General features: G+C 60.6%; 1 protein-coding gene across 1 annotated transcript; it reads right to left on the bottom strand.

The window, feature by feature from the left end:
- Positions 1 to 1,105: 1,105 nt before the first annotated feature.
- Positions 1,106 to 25,846, bottom strand: EPPK1 (epiplakin 1). The gene is made up of 2 exons (XM_085533951.1): positions 25,727 to 25,846; positions 1,106 to 19,971 (listed from the first exon to the last, which is right to left on the bottom strand). Exon 2 carries the CDS (start codon positions 19,930 to 19,932, stop codon positions 1,732 to 1,734), a length of 18,201 nt encoding a protein of 6,066 aa, XP_085390077.1. The 5' UTR covers positions 19,933 to 19,971; positions 25,727 to 25,846; the 3' UTR covers positions 1,106 to 1,731.
- Between the last annotated feature and the right edge of the window lie 520 nt (positions 25,847 to 26,366).

Raw genomic sequence — 26,366 nt, 5'->3', positions numbered from 1 at the left:
ACCATGGGCCCCCCGCAGCCTCCCCTGCTGAGAGCAGCCCCACTGCTCCTCCTTTCCCTTTGCCTTTCCTCCTTTTCCCTTTCGAATCCTATAACCTTATGATGTTGGCAAAGGCCTCTGGGATCACCTCGCCAGCCGTCCATCCATCTGCCACCACTGCTGCCCCTGTGCAGCTCCCTGATGCATTGCTACAGTTTGGATTTTGCTGTTGCAGTGTTCTCCTGGTGAGCTCCTCCCCACAAGGCCGTGGTGAGCAGAGGATCGAGCAGTTCCAGTACCTCAGCCCTATGTCCCTATTTATATATTTATATTGGTTCACCACTTTTCTTCTGCGTTGTGTTTAAACAAGATTTTATTTGTTTTTCTCATTTCTTTTTCTCAGTGCTGATCATGGCCTGTGAGTGGTGCTGGTTCTGCCCTCTCCTTTGCTTAAAGATGCAGAACTTGTTGACTTGTGTGGAGTTACATCTCAGCTTTGCTATCTGAGCTCTGCACGGCATCAGGACTGTTCCTGCGAGGACTCTCATGGAGGGTTTGGCTCTTATCTGTCTGCCTGGAGCCCACATTTCAATGCTGAGCCCCTTTCCTGTGTTTTATCATAGGATGCTTTGTGTTGGAAGGGACATTTAAGATGATCCACTTCCAACGACCGTGTTAAGGGCAGGGGCACCTCCATCTTTCTATGCATAATCCGCAGTCACTGTCACCCCCAGTGCTTATGGTGAGGTCTGCCATCCCTCTCCAGGTCTGCTTTCAGAGAGGACCATCACCACCATCACAGAATCAATCAGGTTAGAAAAGATCCAACCCCACCACGCCCACTCTTACAATCATACATTCACAGTCATTAAGGTTGATAAGACCTCCAAGCCCAACTCCACCCCATCCCTGCCATGGTCACTATCCCCGTGTTCCACATCTGCACAGCTCTGGGACACCTCCAGGGATGGGGACTCCCACACATCCCTGGTGCTTCGCTGAGGCTCATTGCTAAATCCCACACCTCACCCGCCTTTGTTTTCTACTATCAGCTCCAAGGACACCAGTCAAAACTTGCTTTTCCCAAACATAACTGGGTCAGTTACAAACATCCAAAGGCCATGAGTCTGAGGACTGTAAGTTTCCTTTTATTAGATACATGTAGAGTTATTCAGCCCAGAACTGTACAACAAACTGGTCCCAGGGCTGTCACAGTTATGAGAGCGTGCACAGGGGCTGCTCCTAGGGGAGGACAGATTAGTGCCCTTAGTTACCTGTGCCTACAGGTAACCTTAGATGTGCAAACCTAAAACGAAGTCAGTGACACGGCAGATCAGTGCAAACACGTTCAGTGCAGAAAAAATAGACAGCAGACGGGAAAAAAAATTTCAGTTCTCACGCCAGGTAATACTGAAAGAGACTTCTGTCCATATATGAAGAAAGGTACAATATATTGCACACGAATGAGATAAGCCAGGATGATTCATGAATTCCAAGCAGGTAATAAAAGGGAAAGGATTAAACACAATAACGTAATGCTTGAATGAGTCACTTCAAAACAATAATTCATGCCTGACTACTAAGAAAAAAGGAAAGCGAGGAAGGAAATACACAAAATGCTTTCAGGAGAATAAGAAAAACAAAGTAAGGTAGCTGGGTTTAAAAAAAAGGAATAAGAAATGCAAGAAGCAAAACAAGTATGAACAAAGAAAATGATGCAATATCAAGGAAAAAAAAGTGCAGTAATTCTAATTAATTGGAAAAAATCTTAAGGAAATACAGCCCTGTATCGGGGTCGGGCACGCAGCGGCGTAGGAGCTGCATGTAGGTGAGGTTCTCGTGCGTGTTGGGGTCAAAGAAGCCCTTGGTGTCATCGCTAGGGTCAGACAGGACACGGCTCATCTCGTGGTCAAAGTAGCCCCGCTGGTAGGCAGCTTCGACAGGCAGGCGGTGGCTGTGCACGGGGTCGATGATGCCACCGGTGGCGATCTGGGCCTCCAGCAGGCGCACGCCGTGCTCCCTGACGATCAGCTCCATCTTCATGGCCTGGAAGAGGGAGATCTGGGCGCCGCTGTAGGGGTCAGTGTAGCCCGTGACGGCCCTCTCGGCCGACAGCAGCTTCTCGTGCAGCTCGATGCCCACCAGCCCAGAGGAGACGGCCTCATCCACGGAGAGCTTCTGGTTCTTTACTGGGTCGACAAGAAAGCCGGTGGCAGCCTGAGCCTCCAGCAGCACCAGGGCCGTGCCCTGCCTCAGGATGCCCTTGCACATTGCCTCGTAGATGCTCATCTTCTCCGTCTTGCTGGGGTCGGCCTTGGAGGGCACCAGCACGCCGGCGATGCAGCCCGTGCCGTCCAGGTAGCGCTTGACGGAGGCCATCTGCGTCACCTGCTCCACCGTCTTGCAGCCCTGCACCAGGTCGGTCAGAGTGTCCTTGTCAATGATGCCTGAGTCCAGCAGGTCTGAGGCGGTCACCTGCCGCCTGAGGCCCCGGAATGTCACCTTGGTGCTGCGCTCCGCTGCCTCCTGGACCAGGAGGGCCAGGAGCCCGGCCAGCTCGTCCAGCGACAGGCTGCCATCGCGGGCCTTCCCCAGCAGCTCGTGCCGCTTGGCCTCGGAGACGTACTTGGAGAAGAGGAGCTCCCAGAGGGAGACCTTCCTGCCGTGGAAGTCGCCGCCCGCCACCTGGATGCTGCGCGATGACAGGGCCCGCTCCAGCTCAAGCTCCAGCTCCAGCTCCCTTTCCTGATGCGTGACCTCGGCCACGTCCACTTGGCTCTTGCCATCATGCTTGGAGCTGCCAGCATCGCCATTGTGGGCTGGAGCTGGGGCCTCCTGCTGCTGTGTTGTCTCTGGGGTGGAGGCGGAATGGCCCCGACCTGCGGCACCGCTGACGATGGCGTTGAGAAGGTCGGTCATCTGGGAGATGCTTAGTGTCCCCGCCTTGTACTTGCGCAGGAGGTCCTGGCGCTGGTGCTCGGGGACGTAGCGAGAGAAGAGGAGCTCCCAGAGGGTGACGCTCTGGCCCTGGAAGAGCCCCACATTGACGCTGGTGCGGGCGGCCTGCAGGGCTTTGCGGGCATCCTCGCTCAGCTGGTAGAGCACCGAGCCCTTGTCCATCAGCTGCAGCATCAGCAGCCCCGTGTCCGGGTCGGGCACGCAGCGGTGCAGAAGCTGCACGTAGGTGAGATTCTCGTGCGTGTTGGGGTCGAAGAAGCCCTTGGTGTCATCACTAGGGTCAGACAGGACACGGCTCATCTCGTGGTCAAAGTAGCCCCGCTGGTAGGCAGCTTCGACGGGCAGGCGGTGGCTGTGCACGGGGTCGATGATGCCGCCGGTGGCGATCTGGGCCTCCAGCAGGCGCACGCCGTGCTCCCTGACGATCAGCTCCTTTTTCATGGCCTGGAAGAGGGAGATCTGGGCGCCGCTGTAGGGATCGGTGTAGCCCGTGACGGCCCTCTCGGCCGACAGCAGCTTCTCGTGCAGCTCGATGCCCACCAGCCCAGAGGAGACGGCCTCGTCCACAGAGAGCTTCTGGTTCTTTACTGGGTCGACAAGAAAGCCGGTGGCAGCCTGCGCCTCCAGCAGCACCAGGGCCGTGCCCTGCCTCAGGATGCCCTTGCACATTGCCTCGTAGATGCTCATCTTCTCCGTCTTGCTGGGGTCGGCCTTGGAGGGCACCAGCACGCCGGCGATGCAGCCCGTGCCGTCCAGGTAGCGCTTGACGGAGGCCATCTGCGTCACCTGCTCCACCGTCTTGGAGCCCTGCACCAGGTCGGCCAGAGTGTCCTTGTCAATGATGCCCGAGTCCAGCAGGTCTGAGGCGGTCACCTGCCGCCTGAGGCCCCGGAACGTCACCTTGGTGCTGCGCTCCGCTGCCTCCTGGACCAGGAGGGCCAGGAGCCCGGCCAGCTCGTCCAGCGACAGGCTGCCATCGCGGGCCTTCCCCAGCAGCTCGTGCCGCTTGGCCTCGGAGACGTACTTGGAGAAGAGGAGCTCCCAGAGGGAGACCTTCCTGCCGTGGAAGTCGCCGCCCGCCACCTGGATGCTGCGCGATGACAGGGCCCGCTCCAGCTCAAGCTCCAGCTCCAGCTCCCTTTCCTGATGCGTGACCTCGGCCACGTCCACTTGGCTCTTGCCATCATGCTTGGAGCTGCCAGCATCGCCATTGTGGGCTGGAGCTGGGGCCTCCTGCTGCTGTGTTGTCTCTGGGGTGGAGGCGGAATGGCCCCGACCTGCGGCACCGCTGACGATGGCGTTGAGAAGGTCGGTCATCTGGGAGATGCTTAGTGTCCCCGCCTTGTACTTGCGCAGGAGGTCCTGGCGCTGGTGCTCGGGGACGTAGCGAGAGAAGAGGAGCTCCCAGAGGGTGACGCTCTGGCCCTGGAAGAGCCCCACGCTGACGCTGGTGTGGGCGGCCTGCAGGGCTTTGCGGGCATCCTCGCTCAGCTGGTAGAGCACCGAGCCCTTGTCCATCAGCTGCAGCATCAGCAGCCCCGTGCCCGGGTCGGGCACGCAGCGGCGCAGGAGCTGCACATAGGTGAGGTTCTCGTGCGTGTTGGGGTCGAAGAAGCCCTTGGTGTCGTCGCTGGGGTCCGATAGGACGCGGCTCATCTCGTGGTCAAAGTAGCCCCGCTGGTAGGCGGCTTCGACGGGCAGGCGGTGGCTGTGCACGGGGTCGATGATGCCGCCGGTGGCGATCTGGGCCTCCAGCAGGCGCACGCCGTGCTCCCTGACGATCAGCTCCTTCTTCATGGCCTGGAAGAGGGAGATCTGGGCGCCGCTGTAAGGGTCAGTGTAGCCCGTGACGGCCCTCTCAGCCGACAGCAGCTTCTCGTGCAGCTCGATGCCCACCAGCCCAGAGGAGACAGCCTCATCCACGGAGAGCTTCTGGTTCTTTACTGGGTCGACGATGAATCCGGTGGCAGCCTGCGCCTCCAGCAGCACCAGGGCTGTGCCCGGCCTGAGGATGCCCTTGCGCATGGCCTCGTAGATGCTCATCTTCTCCGTCTTGCTGGGGTCGGCCTTGGAGGGCACCAGCACGCCGGCGATGCAGCCCGTGCCGTCCAGGTAGCGCTTGACGGAGGCCATCTGCGTCACCTGCTCCACCGTCTTGGAGCCCTGCACCAGGTCGGCCAGAGTGTCCTTGTCAATGATGCCTGAGTCCAGCAGGTCTGAGGCGGTCACCTGCCGCCTGAGGCCCCGGAACGTCACCTTGGTGCTGCGCTCCGCTGCCTCCTGGACCAGGAGGGCCAGGAGCCCGGCCAGCTCGTCCAGCGACAGGCTGCCATCGCGGGCCTTCCCCAGCAGCTCGTGCCGCTTGGCCTCGGAGACGTACTTGGAGAAGAGGAGCTCCCAGAGGGAGACCTTCCTGCCGTGGAAGTCGCCGCCCACCACCTGGATGCTGCGCGATGACAGGGCCCGCTCCAGCTCAAGCTCCAGCTCCAGCTCCCTTTCCTGATGCGTGACCTCGGCCACGTCCACTTGGCTCTTGCCATCATGCTTGGAGCTGCCAGCATCACCATTGTGGGCTGGAGCTGGGGCCTCCTGCTGCTGTGTTGTCTCTGGGGTGGAGGCGGAATGGCCCCGACCTGCAGCTCCGCTGACGATGGTGTTGAGAAGGTCGGTCATCTGGGAGATGCTTAGTGTCCCCGCCTTGTACTTGCGCAGGAGGTCCTGGCGCTGGTGCTCGGGGACGTAGCGAGAGAAGAGGAGCTCCCAGAGGGTGACGCTCTGGCCCTGGAAGAGCCCCACATTGACGCTAGTGCGGGCGGCCTGCAGGGCTTTGCGGGCATCCTCGCTCAGCTGGTAGAGCACCGAGCCCTTGTCCATCAGCTGCAGCATCAGCAGCCCCGTGTCCGGGTCAGGCACGCAGCGGCGCAGGAGCTGCACGTAGGTGAGATTCTCGTGCGTGTTGGGGTCGAAGAAGCCCTTGGTGTCATCACTAGGGTCAGACAGGACACGGCTCATCTCGTGGTCAAAGTAGCCCCGCTGGTAGGCGGCTTCGACGGGCAGGCGGTGGCTGTGCACGGGGTCGATGATGCCGCCGGTGGCGATCTGGGCCTCCAGCAGGCGCACGCCGTGCTCCCTGACGATCAGCTCCTTTTTCATGGCCTGGAAGAGGGAGATCTGGGCGCCGCTGTAGGGATCGGTGTAGCCCGTGACGGCCCTCTCGGCCGACAGCAGCTTCTCGTGCAGCTCGATGCCCACCAGCCCAGAGGAGACGGCCTCGTCCACAGAGAGCTTCTGGTTCTTTACTGGGTCGACAAGAAAGCCGGTGGCAGCCTGCGCCTCCAGCAGCACCAGGGCTGTGCCTTGCCTCAGGATGCCCTTGCACATTGCCTCGTAGATGCTCATCTTCTCTGTCTTGCTGGGGTCGGCCTTGGAGGGCACCAGCACGCCGGTAATGCAGCCCGTGCCGTCCAGGTAGCGCTTGACGGAGGCCATCTGCGTCACCTGCTCCACCGTCTTGGAGCCCTGCACCAGGTCGGCCAGAGTGTCCTTGTCAATGATGCCTGAGTCCAGCAGGTCTGAGGCGGTCACCTGCCGCCTGAGGCCCCGGAACGTCACCTTGGTGCTGCGCTCCGCTGCCTCCTGGACCAGGAGGGCCAGGTGCTTGGCCAGCTCGTCCAGCGACAGGCTGCCGTCACGGGCCTTCCCCAGCAGCTCGTGCCGCTTGGCCTCGGAGACGTACTTGGAGAAGAGGAGCTCCCAGAGGGAGACCTTCCTGCCGTGGAAGTCGCCGCCCGCCACCTGGATGCTGCGCGATGACAGGGCCCGCTCCAGCTCAAGCTCCAGCTCCAGCTCCCTTTCCTGCTGTGTGACCTCGGCCACGTCCACTTGGCTCTTGCCATCATGCTTGGAGCTGCCAGCATCGCCATTGTGGGCTGGAGCTGGGGCCTCCTGCTTCTGCGTTGTCTCCGGGGTGGAGGCGGAATGGCCCCGACCAGCAGCACCGCTGACGATGGCGTTGAGAAGGTCGGTCATCTGGGAGATGCTCAGCGTCCCCGCCTTGTACTTGCGCAGGAGGTCCTGGCGCTGGTGCTCGGGGACGTAGCGAGAGAAGAGGAGCTCCCAGAGGGTGACGCTCTGGCCCTGGAAGAGCCCCACGCTGACGCTGGTGTGGGCGGCCTGCAGGGCTTTGCGGGCATCCTCGCTCAGCTGGTAGAGCACCGAGCCCTTGTCCATCAGCTGCAGCATCAGCAGCCCCGTGTCCGGGTCGGGCACGCAGCGGCGCAGGAGCTGCACGTAGGTGAGATTCTCGTGCGTGTTGGGGTCGAAGAAGCCCTTGGTGTCGTCGCTGGGGTCCGATAGGACGCGGCTCATCTCGTGGTCAAAGTAGCCCCGCTGGTAGGCGGCTTCGACGGGCAGGCGGTGGCTGTGCACAGGGTCGATGATGCCGCCGGTGGCGATCTGGGCCTCCAACAGGCGCACGCCGTGCTCCCTGACGATCAGCTCCTTCTTCATGGCCTGGAAAAGGGAGATCTGGGCGCCGCTGTAGGGGTCAGTGTAGCCCGTGACGGCCCTCTCGGCCGAAAGCAGCTTCTCGTGCAGCTCGATGCCCACCAGCCCGGAGGAGACTGCCTCATCCACGGAGAGCTTCTGGTTCTTTACTGGGTCGACGATGAATCCGGTGGCAGCCTGCGCCTCCAGCAGCACCAGGGCTGTGCCCGGCCTGAGGATGCCCTTGCGCATGGCCTCGTAGATGCTCATCTTCTCCGTCTTGCTGGGGTCAGCCTTGGAGGGCACCAGCACGCCGGCGATGCAGCCCGTGCCGTCCAGGTAGCGCTTGACGGAGGCCATCTGCGTCACCTGCTCCACCGTCTTGGAGCCCTGCACCAGGTCGGCCAGAGTGTCCTTGTCAATGATGCCCGAGTCCAGCAGGTCTGAGGCGGTCACCTGCCGCCTGAGGCCCCGGAACGTCACCTTGGTGCTGCGCTCCGCTGCCTCCTGGACCAGGAGGGCCAGGTGCTTGGCCAGCTCGTCCAGCAACAGGCTGCCATCGCGGGCCTTCCCCAGCAGCTCGTGCCGCTTGGCCTCGGAGACGTACTTGGAGAAGAGGAGCTCCCAGAGGGAGACCTTCCTGCCGTGGAAGTCGCCGCCCGCCACCTGGATGCTGCGCGATGACAGGGCCCGCTCCAGCTCAAGCTCCAGCTCCAGCTCCCTTTCCTGATGCGTGACCTCGGCCACGTCCACTTGGCTCTTGCCATCATGCTTGGAGCTGCCAGCATCGCCATTGTGGGCTGGAGCTGGGGCCTCCTGCTGCTGTGTTGTCTCTGGGGTGGAGGCGGAATGGCCCCGACCTGCGGCACCGCTGACGATGGCGTTGAGAAGGTCGGTCATCTGGGAGATGCTTAGTGTCCCCGCCTTGTACTTGCGCAGGAGGTCCTGGCGCTGGTGCTCGGGGACGTAGCGAGAGAAGAGGAGCTCCCAGAGGGTGACGCTCTGGCCCTGGAAGAGCCCCACATTGACGCTGGTGCGGGCGGCCTGCAGGGCTTTGCGGGCATCCTCGCTCAGCTGGTAGAGCACCGAGCCCTTGTCCATCAGCTGCAGCATCAGCAGCCCCGTGCCCGGGTCGGGCACGCAGCGGCGCAGGAGCTGCACATAGGTGAGGTTCTCGTGCGTGTTGGGGTCGAAGAAGCCCTTGGTGTCGTCGCTGGGGTCCGATAGGACGCGGCTCATCTCGTGGTCAAAGTAGCCCCGCTGGTAGGCGGCTTCGACGGGCAGGCGGTGGCTGTGCACGGGGTCGATGATGCCGCCGGTGGCGATCTGGGCCTCCAGCAGGCGCACGCCGTGCTCCCTGACGATCAGCTCCTTTTTCATGGCCTGGAAGAGGGAGATCTGGGCGCCGCTGTAAGGGTCAGTGTAGCCCGTGACGGCCCTCTCAGCCGACAGCAGCTTCTCGTGCAGCTCGATGCCCACCAGCCCAGAGGAGACAGCCTCATCCACGGAGAGCTTCTGGTTCTTTACTGGGTCGACGATGAATCCGGTGGCAGCCTGCGCCTCCAGCAGCACCAGGGCTGTGCCCGGCCTGAGGATGCCCTTGCGCATGGCCTCGTAGATGCTCATCTTCTCCGTCTTGCTGGGGTCGGCCTTGGAGGGCACCAGCACGCCGGCGATGCAGCCCGTGCCGTCCAGGTAGCGCTTGACGGAGGCCATCTGCGTCACCTGCTCCACCGTCTTGGAGCCCTGCACCAGGTCGGCCAGAGTGTCCTTGTCAATGATGCCCGAGTCCAGCAGGTCTGAGGCGGTCACCTGCCGCCTGAGGCCCCGGAACGTCACCTTGGTGCTGCGCTCCGCTGCCTCCTGGACCAGGAGGGCCAGGAGCCCGGCCAGCTCGTCCAGCGACAGGCTGCCATCGCGGGCCTTCCCCAGCAGCTCGTGCCGCTTGGCCTCGGAGACGTACTTGGAGAAGAGGAGCTCCCAGAGGGAGACCTTCCTGCCGTGGAAGTCGCCGCCCACCACCTGGATGCTGCGCGATGACAGGGCCCGCTCCAGCTCAAGCTCCAGCTCCAGCTCCCTTTCCTGATGCGTGACCTCGGCCACGTCCACTTGGCTCTTGCCATCATGCTTGGAGCTGCCAGCATCACCATTGTGGGCTGGAGCTGGGGCCTCCTGCTGCTGTGTTGTCTCTGGGGTGGAGGCGGAATGGCCCCGACCTGCAGCTCCGCTGACGATGGTGTAGAGAAGGTCGGTCATCTGGGAGATGCTTAGTGTCCCCGCCTTGTACTTGCGCAGGAGGTCCTGGCGCTGGTGCTCGGGGACGTAGCGAGAGAAGAGGAGCTCCCAGAGGGTGACGCTCTGGCCCTGGAAGAGCCCCACATTGACGCTGGTGCGGGCGGCCTGCAGGGCTTTGCGGGCATCCTCGCTCAGCTGGTAGAGCACCGAGCCCTTGTCCATCAGCTGCAGCATCAGCAGCCCCGTGTCCGGGTCAGGCACGCAGCGGCGCAGGAGCTGCACGTAGGTGAGATTCTCGTGCGTGTTGGGGTCGAAGAAGTCCTTGGTGTCATCACTAGGGTCAGACAGGACACGGCTCATCTCGTGGTCAAAGTAGCCCCGCTGGTAGGCGGCTTCGACGGGCAGGCGGTGGCTGTGCACGGGGTCGATGATGCCGCCGGTGGCGATCTGGGCCTCCAGCAGGCGCACGCCGTGCTCCCTGACGATCAGCTCCTTCTTCATGGCCTGGAAGAGGGAGATCTGGGCGCCGCTGTAGGGATCGGTGTAGCCCGTGACGGCCCTCTCGGCCGACAGCAGCTTCTCGTGCAGCTCAATGCCCACCAGCCCAGAGGAGACGGCCTCGTCCACGGAGAGCTTCTGGTTCTTTACTGGGTCGACCAGGAAGCCGGTGGCAGCCTGCGCCTCCAGCAGCACCAGGGCTGTGCCTTGCCTCAGGATGCCCTTGCACATGGCCTCGTAGATGCTCATCTTCTCTGTCTTGCTGGGGTCAGCCTTGGAGGGCACCAGCACGCCGGCGATGCAGCCCGTGCCGTCCAGGTAGCGCTTGACGGAGGCCATCTGCGTCACCTGCTCCACCGTCTTGGAGCCCTGCACCAGGTCGGCCAGAGTGTCCTTGTCAATGATGCCCGAGTCCAGCAGGTCTGAGGCGGTCACCTGCCGCCTGAGGCCCCGGAACGTCACCTTGGTGCTGCGCTCCGCTGCCTCCTGGACCAGGAGGGCCAGGTGCTTGGCCAGCTCGTCCAGCGACAGGCTGCCGTCACGGGCCTTCCCCAGCAGCTTGTGCCGCTTGGCCTCTGAGACGTACTTGGAGTAGAGGAGCTCCCAGAGGGAGACGTTCCTGCCGTGGAAGGCGCCGTCTGACACCTGGATGCTGCGTGACGACAGGACCCGCTCCAGCTCAAGCTCCAGCTCCAGCTCCCTTTCCTGCTGTGTGACCTCGGCCACGTCCACTTGGCTCTTGCCATCATGCTTGGAGCTGCCAGCATCGCCATTGTGGGTTGGAGCTGGGGCCTCCTGCTTCTGCGTTGTCTCCGGGGTGGAGGCGGAATGGCCCCGACCAGCAGCACTGCTGACGATGGCGTTGAGAAGGTCGGTCATCTGGGAGATGCTCAGCGTCCCCGCCTTGTACTTGCGCAGGAGGTCCTGGCGCTGGTGCTCGGGGACGTAGCAAGAGAAGAGGAGCTCCCAGAGGGTGACGCTCTGGCCCTGGAAGAGCCCCACATTGACGCTGGTGCGGGCAGCCTGCAGGGCTTTGCGGGCATCCTCGCTCAGCTGGTAGAGCACCGAGCCCTTGTCCATCAGCTGCAGCATCAGCAGCCCCGTGTCCGGGTCGGGCACGCAGCGGCGCAGGAGCTGCACGTAGGTGAGATTCTCGTGCGTGTTGGGGTCGAAGAAGCCCTTGGTGTCATCACTAGGGTCAGACAGGACACGGCTCATCTCGTGGTCAAAGTAGCCCCGCTGGTAGGCGGCTTCGACAGGCAGGCGGTGGCTGTGCACGGGGTCGATGATGCCGCCGGTGGCGATCTGGGCCTCTAGCAGGCGCACGCCGTGCTCCCTGACGATCAGCTCCATCTTCATGGCCTGGAAGAGGGAGATCTGGGCGCCGCTGTAGGGGTCGGTGTAGCCCGTGACGGCCCTCTCAGCCGACAGCAGCTTCTCGTGCAGCTCAATGCCCACCAGCCCGGAGGAGACGGCCTCGTCCACGGAGAGCTTCTGGTTCTTTACCGGGTCGACCAGGAAGCCGGTGGCAGCCTGCGCCTCCAGCAGCACCAGGGCTGTGCCTTGCCTCAGGATGCCCTTGCGCATGGCCTCGTAGATGCTCATCTTCTCTGTCTTGCTGGGGTCGGCCTTGGAGGGCACCAGCACGCCGGCGATGCAGCCCGTGCCGTCCAGGTAGCGCTTGACGGAGGCCATCTGCGTCACCTGCTCCACCGTCTTGGAGCCCTGCACCAGGTCGGCCAGAGTGTCCTTGTCAATGATGCCCGAGTCCAGCAGGTCTGAGGCGGTCACCTGCCGCCTGAGGCCCCGGAACGTCACCTTGGTGCTGTGCTCCGCTGCCTCCTGGACCAGGAGGGCCAGGTGCTTGGCCAGCTCGTCCAGCGACAGGCTGCCATCACGGGCCTTCCCCAGCAGCTCGTGCCGCTTGGCCTCTGAGACATACTTGGAGTAGAGGAGCTCCCAGAGGGAGACGTTCCTGCCGTGGAAGTCGCCGCCCGCCACCTGGATGCTGCGTGACGACAGGGCCCGCTCCAGCTCAAGCTCCAGCTCCAGCTCCCTTTCCTGCTGTGTGACCTCGGCCACGTCCACTTGGCTCTTGCCATCATGCTTGGAGCTGCCAGCATCACCATTGTGGGCTGGAGCTGGGGCCTCCTGCTTCTGCGTTGTCTCCGGGGTGGAGGCGGAATGGCCCCGACCAGCAGCACCGCTGACGATGGCGTAGAGAAGGTCGGTCATCTGGGAGATGCTCAGCGTCCCCGCCTTGTACTTGCGCAGGAGGTCCTGGCGCTGGTGCTCGGGGACGTAGCGAGAGAAGAGGAGCTCCCAGAGGGTGACGCTCTGGCCCTGGAAGAGCCCCACATTGACGCTGGTGCGGGCGGCCTGCAGGGCTTTGCGGGCATCCTCGCTCAGCTGGTAGAGCACCGAGCCCTTGTCCATCAGCTGCAGCATCAGCAGCCCCGTGTCCGGGTCAGGCACGCAGCGGCGCAGGAGCTGCACGTAGGTGAGATTCTCGTGCGTGTTGGGGTCGAAGAAGCCCTTGGTGTCGTCGCTGGGGTCCGATAGGACGCGGCTCATCTCGTGGTCAAAGTAGCCCCGCTGGTAGGCGGCTTCGACGGGCAGGCGGTGGCTGTGCACGGGGTCGATGATGCCACCGGTGGCGATCTGGGCCTCCAGCAGGCGCACGCCGTGCTCCCTGACGATCAGCTCCTTCTTCATGGCCTGGAAGAGGGACATCTTCTGTCCTGTGCATGGGTGGCTGTATCCCGTCACAGCTTTTTCTGCACAGAGCAGTTTCTTGTGCAGCTCGCTGCCCACCAGCCCGGAGGAGACAGCCTCGTCCACAGAGAGCTTCTGGTTCTTTACTGGGTCGATGATGAAGCCGGTGGCAGCCTGTGCCTCCAGCAGCACCAGGGCTGTCCCCGGCCTGAGGATGCCTTTCCACATGGCCTGGTAGATGCTCATCTTCTCCATCTTGGTGGGGTCAGCCTTGGAGGGCACCAGCACGCCAGCAATGCTGCCCGTTCCCTCGAGGTATCGTCTCACGCTCTCCTTCTGTGCTATTTCTTCTGCAGTCTCTTTTCCTTCCTTTAGTTTTTCCATGGTTTCTTCTGTTATTATCTGTGCGCTGAAAAGTTCTGACGCTGTTATTTGCTGTCTGATGCCTTGGAACCAAACGTCGCTTCTGTTCTGTTCTTTCTCTTTGATGATGTTTAATATGATGTCAATGATTCTCTGTATAATGTGGTGGGATTCCTCTTTGTATTTTTGCACGAGTTCTTTTCTTTTCTCTTCTGTGATGTACTCAGAGCACAGAAGTTCCCACAAGGATAATTCACTCCCTTTGTACTTCCCAACAGACACCTCTACCTTTGTTGACAGCAGTGCTTTCTTTGTTTGCTCATCAATGTAGAAATAATCCTCTTCTTTCTCCAGGACCGGCAGCAGGTACAGCCCCGTGTCTTTGTCTCTAGAACACCGTTTCAGGAGCTGACTGTAGCTGCTTTTCTCGTGGATATTTGGGTCTATAAACCCTTTGTTGCCGTGGTCGGGATCAGAAAGCAGCAGGAATGTGTCCCCGTCCAGGTGGCCGCGCCGGTAGGCCACCTCCACAGGCAGGCGGTGGCTGTGCACGGGGTCAATGATCCCCCCAGTGGCAATCTGTGCCTCCAACAGGCGCACACCGTGCTCCTTGGCTGCTACCTTATTCCTTATGGCCTGGAAGAGGGAGAGCTTCGTGCCTGCCTGGGGATCTGTGTATCCCGTCACGGCTTTCTCTGCAAATAGCAGCTTCTCATGCATCTCGCTGCCCACCAGCCCGGATGAGACGGCTTCATCCACAGAGAGCTTCTTGTTGGTGAGTGGGTCGATGAGGAATCCGGTGGCAGCCTGCGCCTCCAGCAGCCCCAGCGCACACTGCTCAGAGAGAAGCCCCCTCTGCAGCGCCTGGTAGATGCTCATTGTCTCTTTCCTTGATGGCAGCAGCACTCCAGCGATGCACCCGGTGCCGTCCAGGTACCTTCTGACTGCGTCCTTCTTGATGAGGCTGTCAAGTGTCAGGCTCCCGTCTTGCAGCTGATCCAGAGTTCTCTTGTCAATGATCTCTGAGTTGAACAGCTCCGACACTGACACCTCACCCCGCAGCCCTTTAACTTTGAGGGCTTCTCCTTTTTGCTCCGTCTCCTCAATTATTTTGAGGATGAGAGCTATGAGGTCTTCCAGACTAAGAGTCTTGCATTTGTACTGCTTTAATAGTTCTTTCCTTTTCTGCTCAGAGATATAATGAGAGTAGAGAATGTTCCAGACAGACACTGTTTGGTCTTTGAATCTTCCAACTTTCACTTGAAGAGGCTTTGACTGCAGAACTTGCCTTGTCAGCTCATCAATGTAGAAGTATTTTCCCCCTTCCTGCACAACCTGTAGCATGTACAACCCCGTCTCTGCATCCTGAACGCACCTCTCCAGGAGCTGCATGTAGGTGAGGTTCTCGTGCGTGTTGGGGTCGAAGAAGCCCTTGGTGTCGTCGCTGGGGTCAGACAGGACGCGGTTCATCTCCTCGTTGAAGTACCCACGCTCGTAGGCCACCTCGACGGGGATGCGGTGGCTGTGCACAGGGTCGATGATGCCGCCGGTGGCGATCTGTGCCTCCAGCAGGCGCACGCCGTGGCTCTTCACGATCAGCCCTTGGTTCATGGCTTCAAAGAGGGACATGGGTGCTTTTGTGTAGGGGTCGGTGTAGCCCGTCACTGCCCTCTCAGCAGAGAGCAGCTTTTCATGAATCTCCAACCCAATGAGCCCAGCCTTCAGTGCCTCCTCCACTGAGAACTTCTTGTTTTTCTCCGGGTCAATGATGAAGCCGGTGGCAGCCTGCGCCTCCAGCAGCACCAGCGCCGTGCCCGGCCTCAGGATGCCCTTGCGCATGGCCTGGTAGATGCTCATCTTCTCATTGCTTGGCTGGATGAGGACCCCTGCTATGAAATTGCTGCCTTCCAGGTATAGGCGGACGGAGTCCATTTTGGTGACTTCTTGGACCGTTTTCTTCCCCTGGTTGAGCTCATCGAGGGTTTTTTTGTCTATCAGATGGGACCGGAACAGATCGCTGGCAGACACCTTTTTCCTCAGGCCTTTGAATGCAAACTTCTTGCCTTGCGTCTCGGTCTCTTTGATAATCATGGTGATGATGGTTATGATTTCTTGCAGTGCTTCGGCATTCTCATCTTTGTACTTCTGCACCAGCTCTCTCCTTTTGCTGTCTGTGATGTACTCGGAGTTGAGGAGGTCCCAGACGGACACCGTCTGCCCTTTGAACCGCCCCACGTTGACGCAGACGGTCACAGATTTCAGCACCTCCATGGTTTGGTCGTCCACACAGAACATGGCATCTTTGGACAGAGGAAGGAGCCAGAGGCCTGTCTCAGCCTCGTGAACACACCGGTCCTTCAGCTGCTGGTAGGTCACATTCTCCTTCGTGTTTGGATCAAAGAAGATCTTGGTGCTGTCGTTCAGCTGCATGAGGCTTTGGTTCAAGTCCTCATCGAAGAAGCCGTACTTGTACGCAGCCTGGAGCGGGAGGTGGTGGTGGTGGATGGGATTGATGACCCCCCCTGAGGCCAGCTGGGCCTCCAGCAAAGGCACAGCGTCAGCCATGGGAACCAGCTCCTTCCTGACAGCCTGGCACAGGGAGATGGGGCTCCTGGTGTAGGGGTCTGTGTAGCCCACCACCGCCCTCTCCGCACGGAGCAGCATCTCTGTGAGCTCTTCACCAACGATGCCTGCCTGCACAGCATCCCTCACGCTGAGCCTGCGGCTCGTGGCGGGGTCAGTGAGGTACCCTGTAGCCGCCTGAGCTTCCAGCAGCTTCAGGGCGGCCCCGGGCAGGAGGAGGTTGTTCTTCATGGCATCGTAAAAACTCATCTTTGTTTTGGACGCTTCTACGAGCACCCCAGCGATGCTGCCCGTGCCCTGCAGGTACCTCTTCACGCTGCTCTCTTCAGCCACCTCCTCGGGAGTTCGGATGCCCTGAGCCAGCTCTTCAAACATCTTCTCTGTGATGATGCCGGCCTCCAGCAGCCAGACAGCGGGGACGCTGCCCCGCAGACCCCCCAACATGATGTGGGTGCGGGCTTTCATTTCCATCTCCCCCACCAGCTCAAGCACCAGAGCAATCAGCTGCTGCAGTGACATTTCCTTCGCCCGGAACTTCTCCACAAAGTCCTTCCGCTGCTCCTCGGTGAAGTACCCGGAGTGAATGAGTGCCCAGAGGGAGATTCCTTTCTCCTTCACTATGGTTTCCTTAAAGAGCTGCTGGATTTGCTCATCCGTGTAGGCAGGAGCAGCAGTCTGCAGCAGAGGCAGCAGGTGGAAGCCAGACACCTCATCTTTCTGGCAGCGCTGGATGAGCTCAGCGTAGCTCACGTTCTCCTTGCTATCTGGGATGCAGAAGGCTTTGTTGCTGTCACTGGGCTCAGAAAGGGCTCTGCTCGTGTCCTCATCCAGGCACCCGCGCTTCTGGGCAGCTTCAATGGGGACGTGGTGGCCACACTCTGGGTCGATGATGCCTCCAGTCGCCATCTGCACCTCCATCAGCTGCATGGCCTGCTTGTCCGCAATCAGACCCTTCTTCATGGCCTGGAAGAGGGGTATCTTCTTGCCTGTGTAGGGGTCTTTATAGCCCGACACTGCCCCTTCTGCTTGCTGCAGCTTCTCATGCACCTCCGGCCCGACGATGCCCTCCTTGACGGCCTCATCCACACGGAGCTTCTGGTTGTTCACGGGGTCAATGATGAAGCCCGTGGCAGCCTGAGCCTCCAGGAGTGGTAGGGCTACTCCGGGTACCATGATGTTCTGTTTCATGGCCTCATAGATGCTCATCCTTTGGTTCGAGGGCTGGAGCACAATGCCCCCGATGCTACCAGAGCCATAGAGGTACTTTCTGACTGAGTCCATGCGCAAGACTTCCTCGGGGCTGACAGAGCCCTCCAGCACCTCCTCCAGCAGAGCCCTGTCGATGATGCCCGTCTCCATCAGGTGGTACGCACTGACACTGCCCCTCAGGGCCGGGAACTTGATGGGGGCCCACTTCTTCATCTCCTCCTCCAGCATGGCCCGGATCTGCTCCAGGCTGAGCTTCTTCAGCCGGTAGTGGTTGAAGATCTCCCGGCGCCGCCCCTCGCTGAAGTACTCGGAGGTCAGCAGCTCCCACACAGAGACCCTTTCCCCACGCAGACGCCCGAAGCGGACGGGCAGCCAGGAGCTGCAGAACAGCTCTCGCGTGGCAGCGTCCACCAACTGCCGCCTCCTGCTGTTCAGGGGGAGGAGGCAGAGCCCGCTGCCCGGCTCCGTCACACACTTCTCCTTCAGCTGCAGGTAGGTGAGGTTCTCCTCTGTGTTGGGGTCGAAGAAGCCCTTGGTGTCGTCGCTGGGGTCAGACAGGATGACCATCATCTTCTTGTCCAGGTAACCGCGCTTGTAGGCCACCTCCACAGGGATGCGGTGGCTGTGCACGGGGTCAATGATGCCACCGGTGGCGATCTGGGCCTCCAGCAGGCGCACGCCGTGCTCCTTGACAATCAGCTCCTTCTTCATGGCCTGGAACAGTGAGATCTTGTCCCCTGAGCAGGGGTCTCGGTACCCAGTGACACATTTCTCTGCTGACAGCAACTTGTCATAGACGTCGGGGCCGATGACGTTTGCCCTTAAAGCCTCATCCACGGAATAATGTTTGTTGGCCACCGGGTCGATGACGAAGCCGGTGGCAGCCTGTGCCTCCAGGAGGATCAGCGACGTCCCTGGCCTCAAGAGCCCTTTCCTCTTGGCCTGGTAGATGCTGATCTTCTCCTGGGACTCAGGAAGCAGCAGCCCAGCGATGCTCCCCGTCCCTTCCAGGTACTTCCTGACCGTGTCCATGCCCACTACTTCCTTGGCTGATGTTTCCCCCTCCTTCAGTTTCTTGAACAGGTCCTTGTTGATGATCTCGGAGCTCAGGAGCTGGTCGGCGGTCACGCGCCCCCTCAGTCCTTCAAAGGTGATGTTGGCTGCAGAAGCTGTTTCCTCAATGGCGGCACGGACGGCCTCGGCCATCTCCTGCATGGAGAGCTCCCCCTCCAGGTACTGCCGGCTGAGGGCAGCTCTTTGCTCGCTCTGCATGTAGTCAGAGAAGAGGAGCTTCCAGAGGGACACTGACTTTCCTTTGAACTTGCCAACAGCAATGGGCACCTTCGTGTTCTCCAGAGCCGTTTCGGTGCTGCGGTCGAGGAAGAGGCGCGTCCCTTCGGGTCCATCACCAAGCGGCAGCAGCAGGAGCCCGGTGCTGGGGTCGGTGACACAGAGCGCCAGCAGCTCTGCATAGCTCAGCTTCTGCTGGGAGCTGGGATGGAAGAACCCTTTGGTGTCCTCGGTGGGATTGGTGAGGAGCTGCAGGGTGCTCTCATCCAGGTACCCCCAGTGGCACGCAGTCTCTGCAGGGACACGGAAGTGCCGTCCCGGAGCGATGACACCACCAGTGGCCACCTGAGCCTCCAGGAGGTGGAGGCCGTGGTCCCTGGGGACGAAGCCCTTGCTCATGGCTTGGAACAGGGACAGCATGTCCCCGGTGCAGGGGTCCCGGTACCCGCTGATGGACCGCTCTGCTGAAGATAGTTTCTCATGCAGCTCGGGGCCGACAAGGCCACTCCTGACGGCCTCATCCACGGAGAAGCTCCTGTTCTGCACAGGGTCGGTCAGGCTGCCAATGGAGGCCTGCACCTGCAGCAGCGCCAGCACAGCACCGGGCAGCAGAAGGTGCTCCCGCAGTGCCTGGTAAAGGCTCCTCCGCTCCCCAGAGGCCAGAACCACGCCGGCCACACTCCTTGTGCCACACAGGAACCGCTGCACCGCGTCGTCCTCGGCCACCTCCCGGGCTGACACCTTCCCCTCCTGCAGAGCCCTGAGCACATCGGGGCCGATGATGCCGGCATCGTGCAGCTCCGTGCCGCTCACTCGCCCTCCCAGCCCCACGAATGTGAGTTGCAGGGGCAGGAGGAGGAACCCCGAGGCTGGATCCACCACACACCGCCCCCTGAGCTCCGCGTAGCTGACCCTCTCCATGCTGTTGGGGTCGAGGAACCCTTTGCTCTCCTCACCGCCGTTAGACAGGAGCTGCCCCATCTCCTCATCCAAGAAGCCCTTCTTATAGGCAGCCTCTGCCTGAAGCCGCTCACCCGTGGCTGGGTCAATGAGGCCCCCGGTTGCCAGCTGGGCCTCCAGCAGCCGCAGGCCCTGCTCCCTCCCGAGCAGCTCCTTCTGCAGCGCCCGGAACAGAGGGATCTGCTCCTCCGTGTAGGGGTCCACGAAACCGGAGGCCGCTCTCTCGGCAGCCAGCAGCCTCTCCTTCAGCTCCAGCCCCACTAGCCCCCTCCGCACGGCCTCTGCCACAGACACGAGTGACTTCTGCCCCACATCAGCAATGCCACCTGTAGCCGCTTGCGCCTCGAGGAGGAGCAGTGTGGGCTCCATGTTCAGCAGGTGCTCTTCAGTGGCATCGTAAAAACTCATCATCTTCTTTGAAGCCTCTATGTACACCCCAGCGATGCTGCCGGCTGTGCCGCTGCTCTGTGTTGCTGCTGCATCCCTGCCAGCTGCTGCCGAGGGTGCTGCGCTGGGGTTCACTGCTGCCACATCCCTGCCAGCTGCTGCCTTCTTACCAGGCAGGCAGTTTGCTCCTGTTGCATCCCTGTGCTCACTGTGACCGTTCATGGCTGTCCCATTCATGGCTGTCCCATTCAGCAGTGCCTTGCTTGCCATCCTCCTGCTCCCTCTGTGCCGTGTCCCGTTCACAGTAATCTGTGGAAAGGGGAAAGAATGGGGGAGAGAAGGGGGAAATCAGTGAGAAGAAAGGGGAAAGAATGGGGGAGAGAAGGGGGAAATCAGTGAGAAATCGGCTTTTCTCAAACTCACTGAGGGATATGATTTAGTGTAGGGTTGTTAGAGTTAGGGTACTATGGTTATAGGGTACTATGGTTATAGGGTACTATGGTTATAGGGTTCTGGTTGGGCTGCGGTTGGACTTGATGATCTTCAAGGTCTTTTCCAACCCGGGTCATTCTATGATTCTATGATTCGTGTGGGGAAGAAAAGGAGAAGTATCCCAGGGGCAGAGAAGCTGAGCAGCCATGGGCTGAGCACGGAGCATCTGCCCGCTGCACAGAGCCAGCCCCATTGCAGGAACAACTCTGCTGCTCCCTGAGCTGCTGAGCTGGCTCCGTGCAGGACACACAAGGATGGGATGCTGTGATGGACAGAGCTCAGGGCCGCAGCTGGGGGCAGCGGGGTGAGGTGATCAAAGCCCCCCATAAGGCATGGAGGAGAGGGTGAGCTCCACAGACCCCAGTGGGGTGTGGGAAGTGCCGACCTCTGATGTGTTTGGAGAGCTGCTGGGTGTGCAGGGGGTGGATGAGCACTGCACCCTACAAACCAGAGGAAAAGGCTTTAAACTGATGGGGAGGAGTGGGGTCGGATGAGGGGGGCAATCCCTTCCCCAGAGCCAAGGGGCTGCAGGGGGTGGCTGAGCACTAAACAGTGCAAACCAGAGGGAACAGCTTTAAACTGACAGGGGGGAGTGGGGTTGGATGAAGGGGGGAATCCCTTCCCCAGAGCCGAGGGGCTGCAGGGGGTGGCTGAGCACTGTGCTGTGCAAACCAGAGGGAAAGGCTTTAAACTGACATCAGAGCCAAGGTGCCCCATTGCTGGAGGGGGCTGCGGATGGGGCCCGGAGCTGGTGGGGGTCACCCAGCACACAGCAGGGGGGTTCCCAGCCCAACCATGCCCAACCATGCAGCACTTCTGTGATTGTGAAGGCTGCTTCCAACCCAGCCACTCCATGGCTCCGTGTTCTGTGGTGATGTGGGGGCTGTGCTGGGAGCGGGACTGCAATGTGAGGCATAGAAACAGTGCATTGCTGTGGCTGCAGCAGGTGAGGACTGCCTGCATCGCAGCTGTGCATGCGTCCCGCCCTGAGCTCACAGCCCGGCCTGGCGCCGGCAGAGCAAACATCAGCAGAGTGGCGCAGCTGTGGGCATGCACACGTGTGCACCCTGAGCAGAGCGGGCACCAAAGGGCCCCGTGCAGCCCCAGCTCACCCTGCAGGACCCTGAGCACGGAACCATCTCTGCTGCTCTGATTCTGTGCTTCCATAGCCCCAAACCTGCACCACGAAGTGGGGCAGGGCGCGGGTTTGGCACTGAGCCTCCATGGGGCCGGAGGGAAAGAAGGCTCACAGCTCAGCAGAACGTTGAGGGGGCACGGGGAGGAAGCAGTGGGGAGGGAATGGGGGGGCACAGAGAGGAAGGAGTGGGGTGGAAGGTGGAGGGGAGGGAGAGACGCTGCTCTGCTGCTCCCTTCCATTGCACACAATCAGCCCCATGGAAACTGTGAGTAAGGTGAGCTCTGGGCAGGGCGGCTCCAGGCTGCCCTCAGGGTGCTCCTCAGCACAGCCCTGTACAGCACTGCACTGCACAGCACAACACAGCACTGCACACCAGAGCACTGCACTGCACAGCCCAGCACTGAATAGCATTGCATAGCCCTGCACTGCACAGCACAGCCCTGCATGGCACAGCACAGCCCTGCACGGCACTGCACAACATGGCACAGCCCTGCATTGCACAGCACTGCACTGCACAGCACTACACAGCCCTGCATGGCACAGCACAGCCCTGCACCGCACTGCATAGCACAGCACTGCACAACATGGCACAGCCCTGCACTGCACAGCCCTGCACTGCAAAACACTACACAGCCCTGCATGGCACAGCACAGCCCTGCACGGCACTGCACAACATGGCACAGCCCTGCACTGCACAGCACTGCACTGCAAAACACTACACAGCCCTGCATGGCACAGCGCAGCCCTGCACTGCACAGCCCTGCATAACACTGCACAACATGGCACAGCCCTGCACTGCACAACACTGCACTGCACAGCACTGCAAAGCACTGCAAAGCATGGCACTGCACAACATGGCACAGCCCTGCACTGCACAGCATTGCATAGCCCTGCACTGCACTGTACAGCCCTGCATGGCACAGCACAGCACTGCACAACATGGCACAGCCCTGCACTGCACACCATTGCACTGTGCTGCATAGCATTGCATAGCCCTGCACTGCACTGCACAGCCCTGCATGGCACAGCGCAGCCCTGCACCACACTGCACAGCACTGCACTGCACAGCACGGCACTACACAACATGGCACAGCCCTGCACTGCACAGCACTGCATTGCACAGCACTGCAAAGCACTACACTGTACTGCACAGCACTGCATAACACTGCACTGCACTGCATAACACTGCACAGCATTGCATTGCATAACACTGCACAGCATTGCATTGCACAGCACTGCACAGCGCTGTACTGCACAGCCCAGCCCAGCACTGCACTGCACAGCACTGCATGGCACAACCCTGAACAGCACTGCATAGCACTGCACTGCACAACACTGCATAGCACTGCAAAGCACTGCATAGCGCTGCCCTGTACTGCACAGCACAGCACAACACTGCACATGGCACAGCCTGATGATGGTGTGCACTGCACTGTGTATTGCTCCATGCACTGCTCCATGCATTGCTTTGGGCATTGCTTCATGCATTGCTCCATGCATTTCTCTGCTCGCTGCTCCCTGCATTGCCCCAGCAATGTCCCATGCATTGCTCCATGCATAGCTCCACTCACTGCTCCATTCACTGCTCTGCGCATTGCTCCATGCATTGCTCTGTGCATTGCTCCGTGCGTTCCTCAGCTCATTGCTCTGTGCATTGCTTTGGGCATTGCTCCACACATTGGTCCATGCATTGCTTTGGGCATTGCTCAGTGCATTGCTCCGTGCATTGCTTTCGGCACAGCTGAGCTCATTGCTCCGTGCATCGCTTTGGGCACTGCTGAGCTCATTGCTCCACGCTCTGCTCCTCGCCCTGCTCCACACGCAGCATCACCAGTAGCTCCTCACCCAGCCGCACAACCCCCCACCCCCCGGTTCTATGCCCACCCCCCCGTCTCCGTGCCCACCCCCTCGGCTCTATGCCCACCCCCGCGGCTCTATGCCCATCCCCCCTGTGTCCGTGCCCACCACCCCCGTCTCTATACCCACCCCCCCCCGGCTCTATACCCACCCCCCCCGGCTCTATACCCACCCCCCCCGGCTCTATGCCCACCCCTCGGCTCCGTGCCCACGCCCCCCCGGTTCCGTGCCCACCCCCTCGGCTCTATGCCCACCCGCCCCGGTTCTATGCCCACCCATCCCCGGCTCTATGCCCACCCCCCCCCCGCTCCGTGCCCACCCCCCCGGCTCTTTGCCCACCCCACCGGCTCCGTGCCCACCCCCCCCGGCTCTTTGCCCACCCCACCGGCTCCGTGCCCACCCCCCCCGGCTCCATGCCCACCCCCTCGGCTCTTTGCCCACCCCTCCCGGCTCCGTGCCCACCCCTCGGCTCCGTGCCCACCCCCCCCGCTCCGTGCCCACCCCCCCGGCTCTTTGCCCACCCCCCCGGCTCCGTGCCCACCCCCCCCGGCTCTATGCCCAACCCCCCGGTTCTATGCCCACCCATCCCCGGCTCTATGCCCACCCCCCCGGCTCTTTGCCCACCCCACCGGCTCCGTGCCCACCCCCCCCGGCTCTTTGCCCACCCCTCCCGGCTCCGTGCCCACCCCTCGGCTCCATGCCCACCCTCTCGGCTCCATACCCACCCCCCCCCCCCCCGGCACTATGCCCAACCCCCCCGGCTCCGTGCCCAGGAAAGGGAAGGGGGTGGGAGGGAGGGAAGGGGGCCGGGTTGGTCCGACGGGCGGGGAGCTCCGCTTTGGGGTGGGGGTATCGGCGGAACTGCGGGTGGGGAGCGGGGCCGGGCGCTGCGGGGGCGGCTTCGGGCGTCGGGGCCGATGTGGGTCGGTCCTGGGGGGCGGCAGAGGGGCGAGAATTGGGGGGGTGGGAGGGAGGGGTGGGATGTGACAAGGGGACACCGGACAATGGGTTTGGGTTAGGGTTAGGGGCTGGGGGTTAGGGTTAGGGGTTTGGGTTTGGGTTAGGGTTAGGGGCTGGGGGTTAAGGTTAGGGGTTTGGGTTTGGGTTAGGGGCTGGGGGTTAGGGTTAGGGGTTTGGGTTTGGGGTTGGGGTTTGGGTAAGTTTAAGGTTTAGGGTTAGGAGTTAGAGTTTTGGGGTTAGGGTTTAGAGGTTTGGGGGTTAGGGGTTTGGGTTAGAGTTTTGGGGTTAGGGTTTGGGGTTAGGGTTTAGAGGTTTGGGGGTTAGGGGTTGGGGTTAGGGGTTAAGGGTTTGGGGTTAGGGTGAGAGGTTAGGGTTTAGGGGTTAGGGTTTGGGTCAGGGTTTAGGGTTAGGGTTAGGGTTTGGGTTAGGATTTAGGGTTAGGGTTTGGGTTTGGGTTTAGGGTTAAGGGTTAGGGGTTTGGGGTTTAAAGCTTAAGGCTTAGGGTTTAGGGTTGGGGTTTAGGGTTAGGAGTTAGAGTTTTAGGGTTAGGAGTTAGAGTTTTAGGGTTAGGGTTTAGAGGTTTGGGCGTTAGGTGTTGGGGGTTTGGGTTTAGGGTTTAGGGTTAAGGGTTAGGGGTTTGGCTTTTAGGGTTCGCTCCATGCCCAGACGGTTAGGGTTAGGGTTTAGGGGTTAGGGGTAGGCTTGGAGTTGGGTTAGTGTTCAGGTAAGGTTAGAGTTTAGAGTTAGGGTTTAGGGTTAGTGTTTAGATTTAGGGTTGGAGTTAGGGTTTGTGTTCAGGTAAGGTTAGGGTTAGGATTAGGGTTTGGGTTTAGGTTTAGTGTTAGGGTTTGGGTTTATGGGTAGGCTTGGAGTTGGGTTAGTGTTCGGGTAAGTTTAGAGTTTAGATTTAGGGTTTAGGCTTAAGGTTTAGATTTAGGGTTGGAGTTAGGTTTTGTGTTCAGGTAAGGTTAGGGTTTAGGGTTAGGATTAGGGTTTGGGTTTAGGTTTAGGGTTTGGGTTTAGGGGTTAGGGGTTAGGATTTAGGGTTAAGGGTTAGGTTTAGGGGTTAGGGTTAGGGTTACGGTTTAGGGTTAGGGGTTAGGGTTTAAGGTCTAGGTTTAGGGTTTAGGGTTAGGGTTTACGGTTTAAGGTTTATGGTTAGGGTTAGGGGTTTAGAGTTTAAGGTCTAGGGTTAGGATTTAGGGTTTGGGTTAGGTTTTAGGGTTCGCTCCATGCCCAGACAGGTTAGGGTTAGGGTTTAGGGTTAGAGGTTAGGGTTAGGGTTTAGGTGTTAGGGGTAGGGTTGGAGTAGGGTTAGTGTTCAGGTAAGGTTAGGGTTTAGGTTTAGGGTTAGGTTTTGGGTTTAGGTTTAGGGTTTGGGTTTGGGTTTAGGTTTAGGGTTTGCACCGTGCCCAGACGGGACCCCCACCCCTCACCCCCACCCCACCCCCGGCCCCCTTCATTCCCCCCACCTCCCCCGCTACAGCCCGCTCCGTTCCTCCCCCCCACACCCGCTCTGTCCTCAGTCAGGTGCGGGTGGAGCCACATTCCTGTCGTTCCTGGCGTCGCTCCCGCATCCTCCGCTCGGCCCCGCTCGCTCGTTCCATCCCCGCCTACCTCCCTCCCCGCGGCGGTGTCGGTCCGGCTGCGCCCTGCAGGTACCGGCGGTTCCGACGCTTCTGCCGCTCTTTCCTGCCCCGGCCCGGGCCGCGTTTAAAACCTTTCCCTTCCCCGCCCCCGCGGAATGACACAACGGCCCAACCCCGCACCTTCGGCACGCCCCAAACTGCACCCCCCCATCCCACCCCAAAACGGGATCGGGGTCCGGCTGCGGCTCAGCAGCACCGCAAGGACTCGGGGAGCATTGGGGAGCAGCGCTGGGGACCGGTGGGGGGACCCTGAAAGTACGACGTCAGCCCAACCCTCGGGGCCAAAACCATTCACTTAACCCCAATCACAACCCTAAAACCACACGGAACCCCAACCCTAACCCTAAACTCAACCTCAATCCTTAACCCAATCACAACCCTAAATCCACACGGAACCCCAACCCTAGTCCTAAACACAACCTCAATCCTCAACCCTAAACCCAACCCCAATCACAACCCTAAACCCAACCCTGACCCTAAACACAACCTCAGTCCTCAACCCTAAACCCAACCTGAGCCCAACCCTCGGGGTCAAAACCATTCGCTTAACCACAACCCCAATCCCAATCCCAACCCTAAACCCACACGAAACCCCAACCCTGACCCTA

This window comes from Coturnix japonica, unplaced genomic scaffold (assembly GCF_054131305.1).
Source record: "Coturnix japonica strain WE unplaced genomic scaffold, WE-NBRP24 Scf072, whole genome shotgun sequence".
In the NCBI taxonomy this organism is placed as follows: domain Eukaryota; kingdom Metazoa; phylum Chordata; class Aves; order Galliformes; family Phasianidae; genus Coturnix; species Coturnix japonica.
Note: the sequence above shows the minus strand (reverse complement) of the source record. Positions and strands in the feature narration are given on the sequence as shown.